At 41.2% G+C, this 14,731-nt stretch overlaps 1 protein-coding gene across 2 annotated transcripts in view; it reads left to right on the forward strand.

Moving 5' to 3' along the window:
• Positions 1-14,731, forward strand: part of si:ch211-269e2.1 (cohesin subunit SA-2) — a 34,320-nt gene that overhangs the window by 16,123 nt on the left and 3,466 nt on the right. For both annotated transcript variants that reach the window (XM_036586938.1, XM_036587009.1), the window contains exons 20-31: positions 221-421; positions 1,507-1,583; positions 1,682-1,769; positions 1,860-1,940; positions 4,721-4,813; positions 6,037-6,214; positions 7,525-7,664; positions 10,717-10,818; positions 13,179-13,333; positions 13,571-13,699; positions 13,930-14,135; positions 14,293-14,350. In XM_036586938.1, the coding sequence (XP_036442831.1) occupies positions 221-421; positions 1,507-1,583; positions 1,682-1,769; positions 1,860-1,940; positions 4,721-4,813; positions 6,037-6,214; positions 7,525-7,664; positions 10,717-10,818; positions 13,179-13,333; positions 13,571-13,699; positions 13,930-14,135; positions 14,293-14,350 (1,508 nt within the window). The remainder of the gene's footprint in view (positions 1-220; positions 422-1,506; positions 1,584-1,681; positions 1,770-1,859; positions 1,941-4,720; positions 4,814-6,036; positions 6,215-7,524; positions 7,665-10,716; positions 10,819-13,178; positions 13,334-13,570; positions 13,700-13,929; positions 14,136-14,292; positions 14,351-14,731) is intronic.

Raw genomic sequence — 14,731 nt, forward strand, 5'->3', positions numbered from 1 at the left:
GATGAGTTCTACATAAAGTTTTTTAATTTTTATTTTTTTACTGAAATATTTTTGTGGTTGTGTAAAAAAGACAAAACCATCAAACCATCTGTTACACATTATAGTAAGAAAACAGAGTAGAATAGGCAAAGAGCTGGTTAACTGCTTCTGTAGTAAGTAGAGTTCACTGTAAAGCACCCCCTGCTGGTGAGAGTTTGTCAGTGTTTTCTGTGGTCACTAGTCTGTGCAGGCTTTGCTGGCTGGGCTTGACGCTGCAGTGGGCAGACACTCAGAGGCCGGGCTGCTGGAAGAAGCTGCTCGCTCGTACCACAGTCTCTGTGCTGATGACTCACGCTGGCAACTCTTATCAGTGCCCGCCATGGACCAACTCATCCAGCGCTGGACACACACACTGGAAACATGCTTAGGAGAGGCACTGAGTGTGAGTGTTGTAGTAGTGCTTAGTAGAGACCGTAGCCAACACAGACAGACCTTTTATAAACATTAATGCGGGATTTGTGTTCCCTCCAAGTACTTTAATGGGATAGTTCAATAAAAAAGGCTGTTTGAGATTACTGAGATTACTACAACTTTATTCTGTTTAAAGAACTATTCACACATGGGCTGATGCAGGTTCTTATGAATGCACACGCGTTAATGCCATCTTTCACATCATGTCCAAAGCTGGTGGACTGAGGTGCTGCATAAAATTTTCTATCAGAGCAAACTCAATTTTCTGCGTTGTACACGTGTTAAAAATCGCGCTGACCAGTCAGGCTCTGTTGTGATGATTGCTGCCAAGCGATTGAACAGCTTTCTTGAGGTAGAGCAGAAAAGCTTTTATGATGAGCAACATGGTTGTGATGATTTTAAATTTTAATGTTTCTTTTTAAGAAGATAAAAAGTACAGCAGAATCAGTGTCTTGATTTTGTGCACTAACGTGTTCAGAGTCATTCGTTATAGATGTTCGGCTCTTGTATAAAGTGGTGGAACTCTCCATGTTGTGGTAAAATAGGGTGTGTTTAGATGTAGCACTTAAAAGAAAAATTCAAGATCACTACCGCTTAAGGAATCTCTTTCTTTTCCTCTTGTCTTCTTCCTGCATTCTCTTTGTGTTTAGAAACACATTGGACTTGATGTGAATGTTCCACTGCGTATCGCACCGTACTTATGTGAAAAGGCTTTAAGGCAAGCATGTGATGATTCACGAGTGCAGATTGCATGACAAATTGGTTCAGTTAAAGCTTATGGTAGCCTTTGTAGTGTCAGTGCAAAACTAAGGAAGCAAACTTCAGATGCCGAACATATCTTGACCACATTTGGGGTAAGGTTAATATTGTGTAAACTTCATTTGTCAGTGAACCTTTTAGAGCTTTAAAGCCATGCGGGTGATATTTCTTACCTAGGTGTAGTTGAGCCAGTATGGCATGCCTTTACATCATTTGTAGCTGTTTTTTTTATATAGGCAGCTGTTAAGACTAAAGAGGGAGACTTAACTAACTGCAGTGTGCAATGCTTGTGTTTAGAATGGAGCCTTCGTCGCTAATGAAGAAAGAAAGAAAGAAATTCTAACCACACTGAAGAAACTTACTGCTTTCAACAAGTAAGATTGAATTGCCTCATTTAGGTTGGAGCTTATCTCTTCTTATTCTCTTTCTCTCATCTGAAGATTCTCATATTCCTCGTTTTGTTCTCTCTCAGTGCTCAGGACCTGTCTAAGTGGGGGATTTGTGAGCTGGTCTCCAAGCTGCTTGTGGTTGAAGTACAGCATGGGGGCTTGCCAGTAGAGGTAATATTGACCATTTCAGCAGTTTAATCAGTATAACCTGCCTGTTGTACCACAACAACGAATCTACTCCTTTGTCTTTGCTGCTTGCAGATGACCACTGAGGCGCTGCGCTGCATCTGCTGCTGCATCCTATGGAACCTCAATAAGTTTGGCGAAGGAACATCCTCTAGGGTAAGGCAGTTGTCACTCTGACTCAAATCCACCATGCAGCAAGGCTCCAGCCATTGGCATCTGACGTAGTAATGAGAATGCTAATATTTACACTCACGGCAAACTTTGGTCCTGAGTGATAAATTAAGCAAACCTTTCAGGTACGCTTGCCTCACTGTCTGTGCAATTCCTGTATGATCCATCACAAGCAAACATGTCCTTTAATTCTGCTACGTTCCATTTGAAATATCAGCTATGATACCTTCAAAGGCCTTGGGTTGTGTCCAGTGGATTTTAATAAGTGGAGAGAGAAGCCTGTGATTGATCATGAGTCGTTAGGAAAAGTAGGTGCAGGTGATTGATTATGGGGGGGAAGTAATGGCTACCTTCTTGCATGAAGGATCCTCTGCTAATCTCTAATGTGGCGTTGTTATTAAGCCCGTGTTTCCATGCGCTGCACGGGGTAATCATATTTCCCGACCCCTAACCTTTCCGCACCGAGATATTGATGGCCATTAAGACTGCTGTAGGTAAAAGAGCGACATTAAAAAATCCTTCGGTCGTGGGGGAGCGGCAAAAGAACGTACGCTTTCTCTCCACAACCCCCTCATCAATAACTGCCAGCGTGGGCTGTAATTTGAGGCCCAGGCGGCGACTTTGGCCCAATCTGCAATTCTAATGTCAGTGGCATTTGACTCAGGAACGAGGGCGATTGGGAGCGAGAGAAGGTGGGTAGGGGGGAAAAAAGATGAGTTCAGCAGAAAATTGGGATATTGTCCGATTAAAATGAGTCATTTGGCTGAAATGAGATTGCGGCGTAGGACGGCCTCGAATGGACGCAGCGTTTCCTCCCCTGGAGCCTGGTGTGCACACACACATTCGTGCGTGTAATTATGAAAGAATGGTTTACATGAGGGACCGGCAGCGCCTCTACTAACAATGCTTTCATCAATCCACATCAGTGAGAGCCCTACTGCGCTCCTCCATCAGCTTCTATTATTTAGCCTAATTACGTTCTCACCATCTCTGTCTCTGGAGCTTCCCCAGCCCAGCTCCCATGCCACACACCGCTCCGTTTCATGCATATATTGCACAAAAAAGAGAAAGGCAGATTTATATTAGAGCTCTTATGATTCAGCCTCTTGTTGTTTGCGTTGAAATACAGTTTGTCCGAGCACAATTAGAAGGTTTAGTATATTTGGAATGAATACTTAAACTCATCCACAAAGGTTCTGCAAAGTAAACATACAGTGAAATATATGTAATATGATGAACAGAGGTGTGACAGATTCAAGGGAAAAAAAAAAACAACATGAAGTGTCTTATTACTTTGCTGGGCCCCCATGAACCACCAGAACAGCTTCAGTGTGCATTGGAATACATTGGAACTGTACTGGAGGAATGGAACACCACTCTTCCAAAGGATATTCCCACAGTTGGTGTTTGGTGACATCATTTTCATGCTCATCAAACCATTCAATGACCCCTCGTTGGTGGATTTGAGCATTATCATCCTGGAGGCCGCTACCATCAGAATAGTGTCATCACAGGATAAAGGTTACAAGTCAGAATAACTTGCATTGACCCATCCCTCCAAGGCAGTGGTCTTCAACTTCAGTCCTGGAGGACCAGTGTCCAGCACAGTTTGGTGATTTCCTTACTAAAGCACTGATTCCACTCATTTGTTAATAGCCAGGTTTAGTTAGTGTTTTTAAGTGGGTGATTACCAAAATGTGCTGAACACTAGGAATCCAGGGCCAGAGTTGAATACCCCTGCTCTGAGGCAACATGTGAAGTCAAACCATGCCCCCGCAGCATAACAGAGTCGATGCACTCCTTTACTGTAGGGATCAAGCATTTAGGCCTGTCCTGTTGTCTTTGGTGTATGCCGTACATGCACTCGCCCACTTGTGAATAGGATGACTCCTCTGACTATATCACATTTTTCCACATTGCTTCTGGTTTGCCACTCGGCTCTCAAATGTGCATTCAGAATACTATAATGTCCATCTTCTGTGTAGTTGTGGGCAGACTGTGATAACATTGACATGCATTGCACTGACATTCTCAGTCACCTAAGGAACAGTTGCTTTTCTGTTTTTCCCCATATATCACTCTAGTGATTTTCAATAGGGCTGAGCGATATGGTGCTTTAAATGTGATGTTCGATATTTAAATTATGATTTAAATAGTGTCTTTCTGACTGGATGTGCTGCAACTAAGCAATTTCTGTTTATTTGCTGACTTTAACACACTGGAAAAATATATAAAATGTACTACAACCTCTGCACAGACCAGATTTTATGTTTTTTTCCCATGATATGTTTTTTTGATATGTCCTATATGTTTTACATTGGCATTGCAACTTTTTACAATGTCTTTTTTGCAGGGACACATATCGCCATAACCATAAAAATGTGATTTATCGCGCACCTCTAATGTCCAGCTCTGTTTACTGATGTCTTTCCCATAGATCTGATCTAAGTGCAGATGTCACTTCAGTAACTGTTCCTGTTGAAACAACAGTCAGTTGAGCAGTGTTTGTAACTGAAGCTCCTGCCCTTCCCCAGTCCTGAACCCTTTCAAAGTCACTTAGATCTTTGCATCTTGCTATATTGATCCAAAACTGTGGTCAACTGGCCATTCCTATACGTACCACAGAGCATGGTAGGATGTTAATTGCTTAATTGTATCATGCAGTACACCTGTCTGGAAGCATCTGCATTTGTTATACTTCTGCACACATTTATTCCAGTTTTTCCTTTAATTTGTAACACGTCTGTCTGGATGTGTGATTGTAGGAGTCAGCGCTCCATCAGAGGAATCAGCTGCGAGCCGTTTGTGAAAAATGCCATCGTTGTCTGTCCCACGCAGAGCAGCTGGTGAGAGAGCAGGTACAGTAAGCTCTGTCTCTGTCTCTACTGAAAAGCTCAGCCTGTTCCATACTGACCCATCGCCTCTATGCTTAAGCATGCTTTAAGCATGTGGTGCGTACACTGAGCTGTGGCATACTGTATGACTCATGTGCACCAGGGGACTTGTGTGAAATGTGCCCACACTGCTTGAATTTGGTTTGTTTTTAATTTCCTGTTGAGTGCCCAGGGCTCCTGCTTTGGGTTTTTAATAGATTCTCGGTGCATGCCAAAGCTCTGCTGTGAGGTGCCTCTAACAGAGACTAAAGCAAATAAAGTAAATAAAAAAGATTCTGCTCCAAAAACTCAGAATTTGTTTAGAATTTGAGCACTACATAAAATTATTATTAAAAAATAAATTGTTTGTGTGTGTGTGTGTGTGTGTGTGTGTGTGTGTGTGTGTGTGTGTGTGTGTGTGTATATATATATATATATATATATATATATACACACACACACACACACGCATTTTATCATTAATTTGTTCGCTTATTGTTTCAGTACTGCCCAGTCTAAAAAGGCCGTATATATTAAATTTATGGTTAAAAAAATTGACCGTTTTGAATTCAGTATTTTTTTTTTTATGTATGTTTACCTACAGCCTACAGCTGTTTACCACCAGTCATCCAAGCTGAAGTTATAAGCAGTGTTTTAGCCTAGACTTGATTGAAGCACTGTACAGGGCAGCCAGTCAGAACGAAGGTCATTTGCATATGCCAGTCTTAAAGGGTCAGCAACCGTTTTAAGTGATACAATGACACTGGAAAACTTGTAAACTTGTAAAGAGGTGTAAGACTTAAGGAGAATAACAAAAAAGAAAATGGCCTCATTAATAGGGGAAATTCACCTTTTCACCTAAATAAATAAGATAAAATAATAAAGTTGATGTGATGAAATGCTCCATTCTAAAGAAACTTACCAAATCAGTATTGTTCACAGTGTTGGTGACAGAACCCAGATGTCAGAAGAGTTTAACGCTTCTAAAAGCTACCTTACAGGAAGTTACTACATGAAGTAATGACAAATATGCTGCTTGATGTCTGAGATATTGTTTTACGTTTGTTTTGAAATAATGTTTTGGCCTTTTTATTTTTAAGTCACATTTATAGTAAGGCAAAGTAGTCCTCAAAGAAAACTTAAGTTCCTCACTGTGCTCTAGTGTGTAATATACAACCTGTCTTGTGTTTTAAATAACTGTTTCTCAGGCATTCATGTGTTTGAGTGACATCCTCGTAGCCCATAACTACCAGCTGCAGATGTGGGACCCCTCAGCGGGTGCTCCTGTCTTGTATACCCCTGAACCCAAGCTCCAGAAAGCTCTGCTAAGCTTCGTGCTGGAGCATGTCTTCACCAGCCCTGAGCCAGATGGCCACAGCAGCAGAGGTAGCACTGTACTTCGTCTTTTATATCCCACACTCTGTCTGATGTATTTGTTTTAGCTATGAAGTCAGTAAACATCCACAAGTACTGTTGGAACAGTTATTGCACCAGGCAACCAGACGTTCATGCGACTTCATGACATTAATGTTGCATCTCGCTCAGAAAGACATGAGTTTCCTTTAGAATTCATCATTTTCTCTTTTGCTTTATATCTAGTGAATCATGTAAAATACACATAAATCAAACAGATAATTTGCTTAAAAGTTAATAACCAGTGGTTTAATAAAATCTGCTATACTTTACAGTAAATATTGTCTGCTTCCAGTAGATGGCAGTCTACCTCTATGTTGCTTTATACAGAGCAGACTAGTGCCTTGTTAACAAATAACATTCACGTTCATTCTTGTCTTGCTAATGACCTTTTTAACCATTTTCTGTTTGTTAATGAAATGGTTCACACGCTTTATATTATATATATAAATGCAAGCTAGATCAGACAGTTCAAATTAGTATGTTATTATTAGGTTAAAAATATTTTGGAGAGATAATAAAGAGTGAGTCTAAGACTGACTGCGCTTAATGTGAGCCCTGAAAACCAGCCCTGAGAAGGTTTCTTTGGACACATTTTAAGCATATGATGATAAAGTCTCCCTTAAGAGCAAATCAATACATAAATAAGTAAATGTGTGTTACTATTGTTTTGCTGTAAGAAATAACACAAATTCATGAGACTTCATCTGATTCATGGACATTTGATTATGAACCATTGCTGTCTCTAGGAAACCTGATAGGTTCTATGAATATTTCAGAGCTCCTGTGTTGTACTGGCCAAATTTCTAACCCATTGAAAATGCAATATGGGCTTTTGGAGCATAATATAATAAAAAGCAATTTAGCCATTCGATTTTCTCCGTGTCACTAATAGTGTTACACGTCTTCTCATTGAAATGATGGCTGCAGGTCCAGACAGGCTTAAACCAGACACATGCTTTTCTGTGAGAAAATGTGGTTAACTTTCACTCACCTCAGGAAAGCTTTTCACTTACAAGATTTAAGAACTGAATGGCATGGTTATACTCATCCTTTTCCACACGTCTGTTTTGCTTTGACCTCTCTCTCTTTCTCCCTCTTTCTCTTCATCTGTCTCTCTCTCCCTCTTTTTCTTTATCTCTCTCCATAACTCTGTCTCTCTTTCTGTCTGTCTCCTTCTCCCTTTTCTCACCTATTTTTCTTTCTCTTTCTTTCTTTCTTTCTTTCTTTCTTTCTTTCTTTCTTTCTCTCTGTCTCTCTCTCTCTCTCTTTGTGTGTTTCAGGCAGTGATAGTGAGTGTGGTGTGAGTCGGCTGGAGGACTTGCACAGACGGAGGAATCTGTTGGCTGCGTACTGTAAGCTGATAGTGCACAGTGTGCTGGAGATGAGCATGGCGGCCGAGATCTTTAAACAGTACGTGAAGGTACAACCCATCCGCCAGCTAACAGCTTCTCAACCTCTGAACCCTCTTGCTCTTTAATTCATTCAGTGAGATTAGGTAATAGCTGTGACTTGCACAGTGAATATACCAATGAATGAATGTCACATACGTTAGATTAGAGAAATCTGTTGTGTAGTATTACATGCAGGTTTTTACGTTACTGAAGATCAGTTCCAGCAGCTGTTACTGATTATTTATTTGGGAGTAACTTGCATGTTGTTTGACTTAATGTCAAATAGTAATGGGCACATTATGGTATAAGTTATGAAACAGACTAGGCTTCTTTGCTCAGTCCACCAGTTTACTTTTGAATTTATGAGTTGGCTGCAATGATCGTACAACACTGTGCGCGTGTGTGTGTGTGTGTGTGTGTGTGTGTGTGTGTGTGTGTAAGAGTGTTTGACACAGTGACATGTTTGGAATGCCTGTTGGGTTCGGCCCTGTCAGAGCCAGCAGTCTCTCATCAACATTCTTCTTGATCAGACCTTTATACACACGCACACTCACAGCTGCCATAATGAACGATGGCTTTCAAAGTCGAATAAACGACAGAAAGTTGGCGGCTGAGCGTAACCCCGTATTTGCTCGACTTCCTGTTTCTTCAAGGCTCCCCAACAACTGTTCGCTTCTCTGAGCTATTGAACAAATGCCAGTTTCACCACCAACTACACCCTTTCGCATACGTTTCTAAAAGCAAACCCCGCAGTGGTGAAAAGGCAGCTGTTGTGTGATGGAGATACAGTAGGCGGTGTGTTTGGTTGTGTTATAGATAGCATTGCACTGATACTGTATCGTTATCAGCCTCGATGCTGGCACTAAAATAGAGAAACAGTATCGACAACAGAGAGTACCGCTTGCATGCGCACCAGTAGTTTGAGCTACATGTCGGAGAAAACAACGTGGCATTATTTCATGCTTGAGATAAGCAGTAGTAAAAATGCTCATTGCTAAATCTGTAATGCCAGCTTTTTGGGGGAAGGCACAAACAGCAAGGATTTAAAAACATCACATTTACTTAAGCTTTTAAAGCTAAACCATGTCAGACAGCACAGTCACTTAAATAGCTCTGAAACTATTAGAATGTGAAGTTATCCAATTACCAAATGCCATTCATTTAAGCTTACTATGTTTTATTTGTGACATAGACTGTTTTTTTCCCAAATAAAATATTTAAAATGTCAGGATTTATAGGCACCTATCGGGGAAAAAGATTACAGTCAAAAATACTTGAGGATCAGGTATGACTATCAGAAAAGGAAAGAGTAGTATCAGTATAGATGAGCAGCTAGGCTGGTGTTGTTCTCCTCAGCGGCTCAGTCTGCCTCTCACTGGCTGCAGAGTCTATGTTACAGAGGATTTGTCTGATCCAAAAGGGGTCTCCAGTCACAGGGAGATGTGGACTCATAATCTCTCTGGCTGAGAGGGCAGGAGGGCCAGACCTGTTGCTCTGATGCTGATAGAGCCTAGTCCAGGTCAGCTTGCAGGGCAGCAAATATCTACTGGAGCACTGCAGTTATTATTTAAGGCATTGAGGGCTGATGGTGTTGAGTGTAGAGGACTGATGGGGAGTTTGGGATCTAACTGGTTGCTTGTTGACAGGTGTAGTGCAGGTTAGCGTGAAATTTAATGAAACTAGTTCTCTTGAATACTCTTCTGCTACCAGAATAATTCTGGCATTCTCTTATATGTGTAATGTAAAAACAGTAATAATAATAATAATAATAATAATAATGAAAATGACAAACAATAATAATAAACAAATAATATATATAATACATAATATAATAATGATGTATTTTATTTGTATAGCGCCTTTCTCAGAAAAAAGGTCGCTTGTTGCAAGTTTTTAGCAAAATCCAAAAACTTTCTTTAAAGTCAAATTGGCCTTGTTTTATTACCTGAACATATGAAACAAATTAGCACATTCCCAGAACATTCTCTTAGCGAAGTCAGAGTATAAATAAAATTTTTTGCTCTTTAATGGGTAATTTATTTAGCGCACTGACTCATGCATAATTAAGCTATGACGTTTTGGTACAGGTGTAACACGTGGCTCATGTATTTACGTCCTAAAATTTGTTACACAAATCTGCCAAAATAAAAATAATAAATTGGCCCATTGTTGACTGGAACAGAAAGCCACTGATTTTACAGCAGCAATGCATTTAAGACAAAGAGGTGAGCCTCACTATTCCAAACCTGCTGTACAGAAAATGTGAGGGTCCTACATACAGATCACAGTTCCTTAATAGTTTTGTTCAGTAATTTAATGACCTGTGGTATAAATGAAAATTTTGCTCCGTTGGTAACTAAAGCTGGGGTCCGATAACTTCAACCAGTTGGCAGCACCTTGGATCAGAACTGATTTTCACTGCTTTTCTAAGAGATTTGAACTTAGAAATATTTTCATCTGGTGATGTGGATGATCTACAAATGCGGGTGTCCTGCTATACATACATACACATTTACACACACACACACACACACACACACATATATATATATATATATATACAACAACGTTTTCTTGTGATTCTTTAGATTACACTGCAATTTGATTATGGAGGAACCAGCTACATTATTTTGTCCAAAAAATTATTGCACACTGAGTATTATCATAATTGAATTCAAAAATCAACGCAGCTGTTTCCCCATTTTTTCCAATGCATTAAAACTTTTTTGCACTCCTAGTAGGAAAGATTAATAGTCTGTGAACACCTGAGTATTTCCATTTGTTGTAAGATGACCCTCACTGTGTGGACATGTGACCCTAATACAGTACATGCATGATAATGCTGGTAACTTTATTTGGATTTACAACATCATAAAAGAACTTTGTGAAGTAATGTCCTTTGGCAGTCTCTTGCAGGTAATAAAGGCTCTGCTGTAGGGCGACAGGTTGAATATCAGTCTGCCTCACTGCTACAGACAGATCTGGCGTTCTGGCCATGAGGGCACACGGCAGTCCCAGAGTCATAGTGGCAGTACAGCTTTAGGAGTCCCTAAACACTTACTGCTCTTCTTTTCTCTGCAGTACTACAACGACTTTGGTGACATCATCAAAGAGACTTTGAACAGGACGCGGCAGATGGACAAGATTGAGAGCGCACGCACTCTGGTTCTTTGCCTACAGCAGGTATTACGCCACTCTTTCTCTTTCTCGTATCAGACTCTGCTCTCTGGGACACATCTGCCTGGTCCAGACCCTCGGTGCCCTCTGCTTGTGGATGGGCCTCTGCTGCTGTCAGCACCTCACAGACACAACGACACCCCCCTCCGTCACTATGAGCGGAATGTTCTCGCAGCTCCTCCATTCTCTGAATTGCTTAATGGTAGATCCCTGTGGGGAGGAAGGCTGATAAGAGAAGCACTGATCACACTGCTGAGAGCAGCTTTTTCCTCTGAGACAGTTTTAAGGACAGTAAGAGCTACTATAGTTCAGTCACTCTGGATGGCTTCATATTTGTTGTGCATTAGTGGTGATTTAGTGATTTAGATGCATGTTGTATCTCAAACCCTGGACTGGCTACCAGAGGGATCAATCTCTGACCTCAGAACAGTTAAGTTGTGATTCTTTAGGGGAATAATCAGTGCTTGATGAAATCTCATATGTCACCGTAATTTGATTTGATTTAATTATTTCAATATGATTTTTTTTTTTTATAATTATGTATGTTTTTTTTTAATCTAACCTTAGCCAGTTCCCACCTCTAGCTAGGTCTCCCCTCAGCACACAGTGCTACCGTGCTGGGAGAGTGAATGCTTGCACATTCTTCCTTTCTTCCTCAGAACTAACAGATGCCCACATTGGCTAGCATCATGCTGAGTGATGGGAGGAGAAGAAAGACCATTCTACCCACCCACAGATAGCATTGCAGGGGATCGAACTTGTAATCTCCCGATGATGTCGCCAATGCTTATTTATAAGCTTAATAATAACCTTTATTTATATAGCACTTTTTTAATTTATTTACAAAATCGCAGAGTGTTTGACAGAGGAATATGAACAAAGCATATACAGAGCTTGTTGCCCAAAACCATAGGCATTAATATGGAGTTGCCCCCTTTGTGGCTGTAACAGCCTCCACTCTTCTGGGAAGGCTTTCCTCAAGATTTTGGAGTGTGTCTGTTGGAATTTCTGCCCATTCAGTCAGTAGAGCATTTGTGAGGTCAGACACTGATGTTGAGGCCTGGCTCACACTTGACATTCCAGTTCATCCCAAAGGTTTTCAGTGGGGTTGAGGTGGGGTTTGGCAGGCCACTGGAGTTCCTCCACACCAAACTCGTCAAACCATGTCTTTTGCTTTGTGCAAATGGTCACAGTCATGCTGGAACAGGAACAGGCCTTCCCCAAACTGTTGCCACTAAGTTAGAACCATATAATTAAAATCTAAAATGTCTTTGTATGCTGTAATATTAACATTACCTTTCACTGGAAGGGGCTGAGCCGAAACCAGCCCCAGACCATTATCCCTCCTACACCAAACTTTACTGTTGGCACTACAACATACTGCCAGACAGCGAAGTGTGATTTATCTCTCCGGAGAACATGTTTCCACTCCTCCAGAGTCCAGTGGTGGAGTGCTTTACACCAGTCCAGCTGACGCTTGTCTTTGCACATAGTGATCTTAGGCTTATGTCCAGCTGCTCGGCCATGGAAACCCATTTCATGAAGCTCCCAACACACAGTTCTTGTGATGTTGATCCGGACTGCCTCTGGAAGCTCTGTAGTGAGTAATGAAACAGACGATAGGCAATTTTTATGTGCTACATACTTAGCACTCCACAGCTCTGCTCTCTGAGTTTGCGTGGTCTGCCACTTTGTTGTTGCTCCTAGATGTTTCCAGTTCAGTCATACCACTTACAGTTGACCTGGGCAGATCTAGCAGAGCAGAAATTTCACAAACTGACTTGTGGCAAAGGTGGCATCCTGTGACAGTGCCAAGTCACTGAGGTATAACACATTCTACTGGCAGTGTTTGTCTATGGAGATTGCATGGCTATGTGCTTGATATTATACATCTGTCAGCAATGGGTGTGGCTGAAACAACTGAACTCAGTAATTAGGAGGAGTGTCCACATACTTTTGGTCATATAGTGTGTAGAATTTTGCCTGAGAATTTTATTTTATTTTGCCAAATAATTAGCACTTACTGAAAACTGAATATTGTTCTATGAGATTGTAATCTATTCCAACATTCCAAAATCAGTGGAGCTGAACTGTAGCCTTCAGATCTGTGGTGCCCGATCTTGATGATCTACCACCCTGCAGAGTTTAGCTTCTACCCTAATCTAACACATCTGATTCAGGTGATGAAGGTGTTCAGGGGCATCTGAACACAGTGGCAGATGTGTAGAATCTGAGTTCTCCAGGTTGGTAAATGTCCAGGACCAGGATTGCGCACCCCTTCAGATTCATGCATCACGACACATCCGTGCATTTTTAAACCACCTGTAAGCTACTCTGTCTGTTGTCCTCTCTGTATGTTCTTCTAGCTGTATCTGCGTCTGAAACAAGAGCAGGACAGTGGGAACACATGCAGCTTTGCTGTGCAGACATACAGCAGCATCAAAGAACTGGCCAGACGCTTCTCGCTCACTTTCGGCTGGGACCAGATCAAATTCCGCGAGTCTTTAGCCATGATCCACAGGTACTGCTGCTCACTCCAAACAGCAGAATCACAGCTGATTTCACTGAAATGCACTGACGTAAATACTGTGTGTAAACATACATGTCTGGGATGCACTGGGAGGTTTTATGTTCTTTAGTGATTGCAGAACTAAAAGTTTGATATTTCGCGTATACGCAGCACAAATGAGGGACTGAAATAGCCTTCAAATACATTTGAACAGTCTTCACTGACCAAAGCATTTTTGTTCCTCTGCAGGGATGGCATTGAGTTTGTGTTCCAGGGTTTTGTTCAGGAGTCTGAAAAGCACTCTCCTCCGAACATCTCCTACCTCACCATCCTCAGCGAGTTCTCCAGCAAGCTGCTCAAACCTGACAAGAAGACGATGTAAGTCAATCAGTGCTGCAGGGAGAGACCAATCAACAGTACATACAATAGCAGATCAGACTGAGAAACACACTCAACAATATCTTCCTATATAATGTATATTTTGGGTGTTGCATCAGGGTAAACATGTCTTTGGAATCGTCATATTAAACTTTAATCAGAAAATCTGTAGGTCATTTGTCTGTAGGTCAACTGAACAAACAGGATTTTTTCTGCTGTTTGCTCCTCAGATACAGTTACCTGCAAAGATATGCTGGTGAGCAGACCATCAATAACAGGGAGGAGTGCTGGATGCCTCTCATTTATTACAGAGCGTCTCTCCAGGGCACAGCTGAGGGAGAAGATGCTGTGTCCTTCATCAGCTCCGACACTAACAAACAGCCGTCGCTCACCAATCGTTCCAAATCTCCCTCCATCAGACAGGCCACTTCTGAAGGTACCAGCTCTCAGAAGGTCACAAAGTCAGCAGTTTTAATAGAGGCACTACACAACTGCACTACGTTGTAACATACTTTTTTGTAAAAAGGATAAAATGTGCAGACCTTAGTAAAGTGTCTTTTACTCAGAGGTTTGGTTTACAAATGTGTTTACAGGAGATCCACGATTACCACCACCATGTATAGAAACAAAAGGGAGCAAGCAGCTGAAGAGGTATGAAATAAATAAGATGAATTAGGCCCATCAGTTTCTGGTGCAGATGTTGTGCATTCTGCTTGCATGTTATGTACAAAACTGGTGTACCAGCCTATAATTGCAATTTATGCAGTATGTACATAAGGCTGGGCAGTATGACAGTATTTCTTGTTATCATGATAAATTATGTCACAGTGTGCTTTTCTGAGCCTATTGTCAGTACTTAATACACTTCCCAACTGCTTGTTTGATTACAAAGAGAATATAAATAGTCCTGTTTTATTAGATTTAGTGCCACACAGTATGTGAAATCGAAAAGGTTTTTTATATTTTGTTCCAATTACTAGACTTTGAACAACTAGTGGTCGCCAAATTTGTGTGCATTTTTGTGTGCGTTTT

Source organism: Colossoma macropomum, unplaced genomic scaffold (genome assembly GCF_904425465.1).
Source record: "Colossoma macropomum unplaced genomic scaffold, Colossoma_macropomum, whole genome shotgun sequence".
In the NCBI taxonomy this organism is placed as follows: Eukaryota; Metazoa; Chordata; class Actinopteri; order Characiformes; family Serrasalmidae; genus Colossoma; species Colossoma macropomum.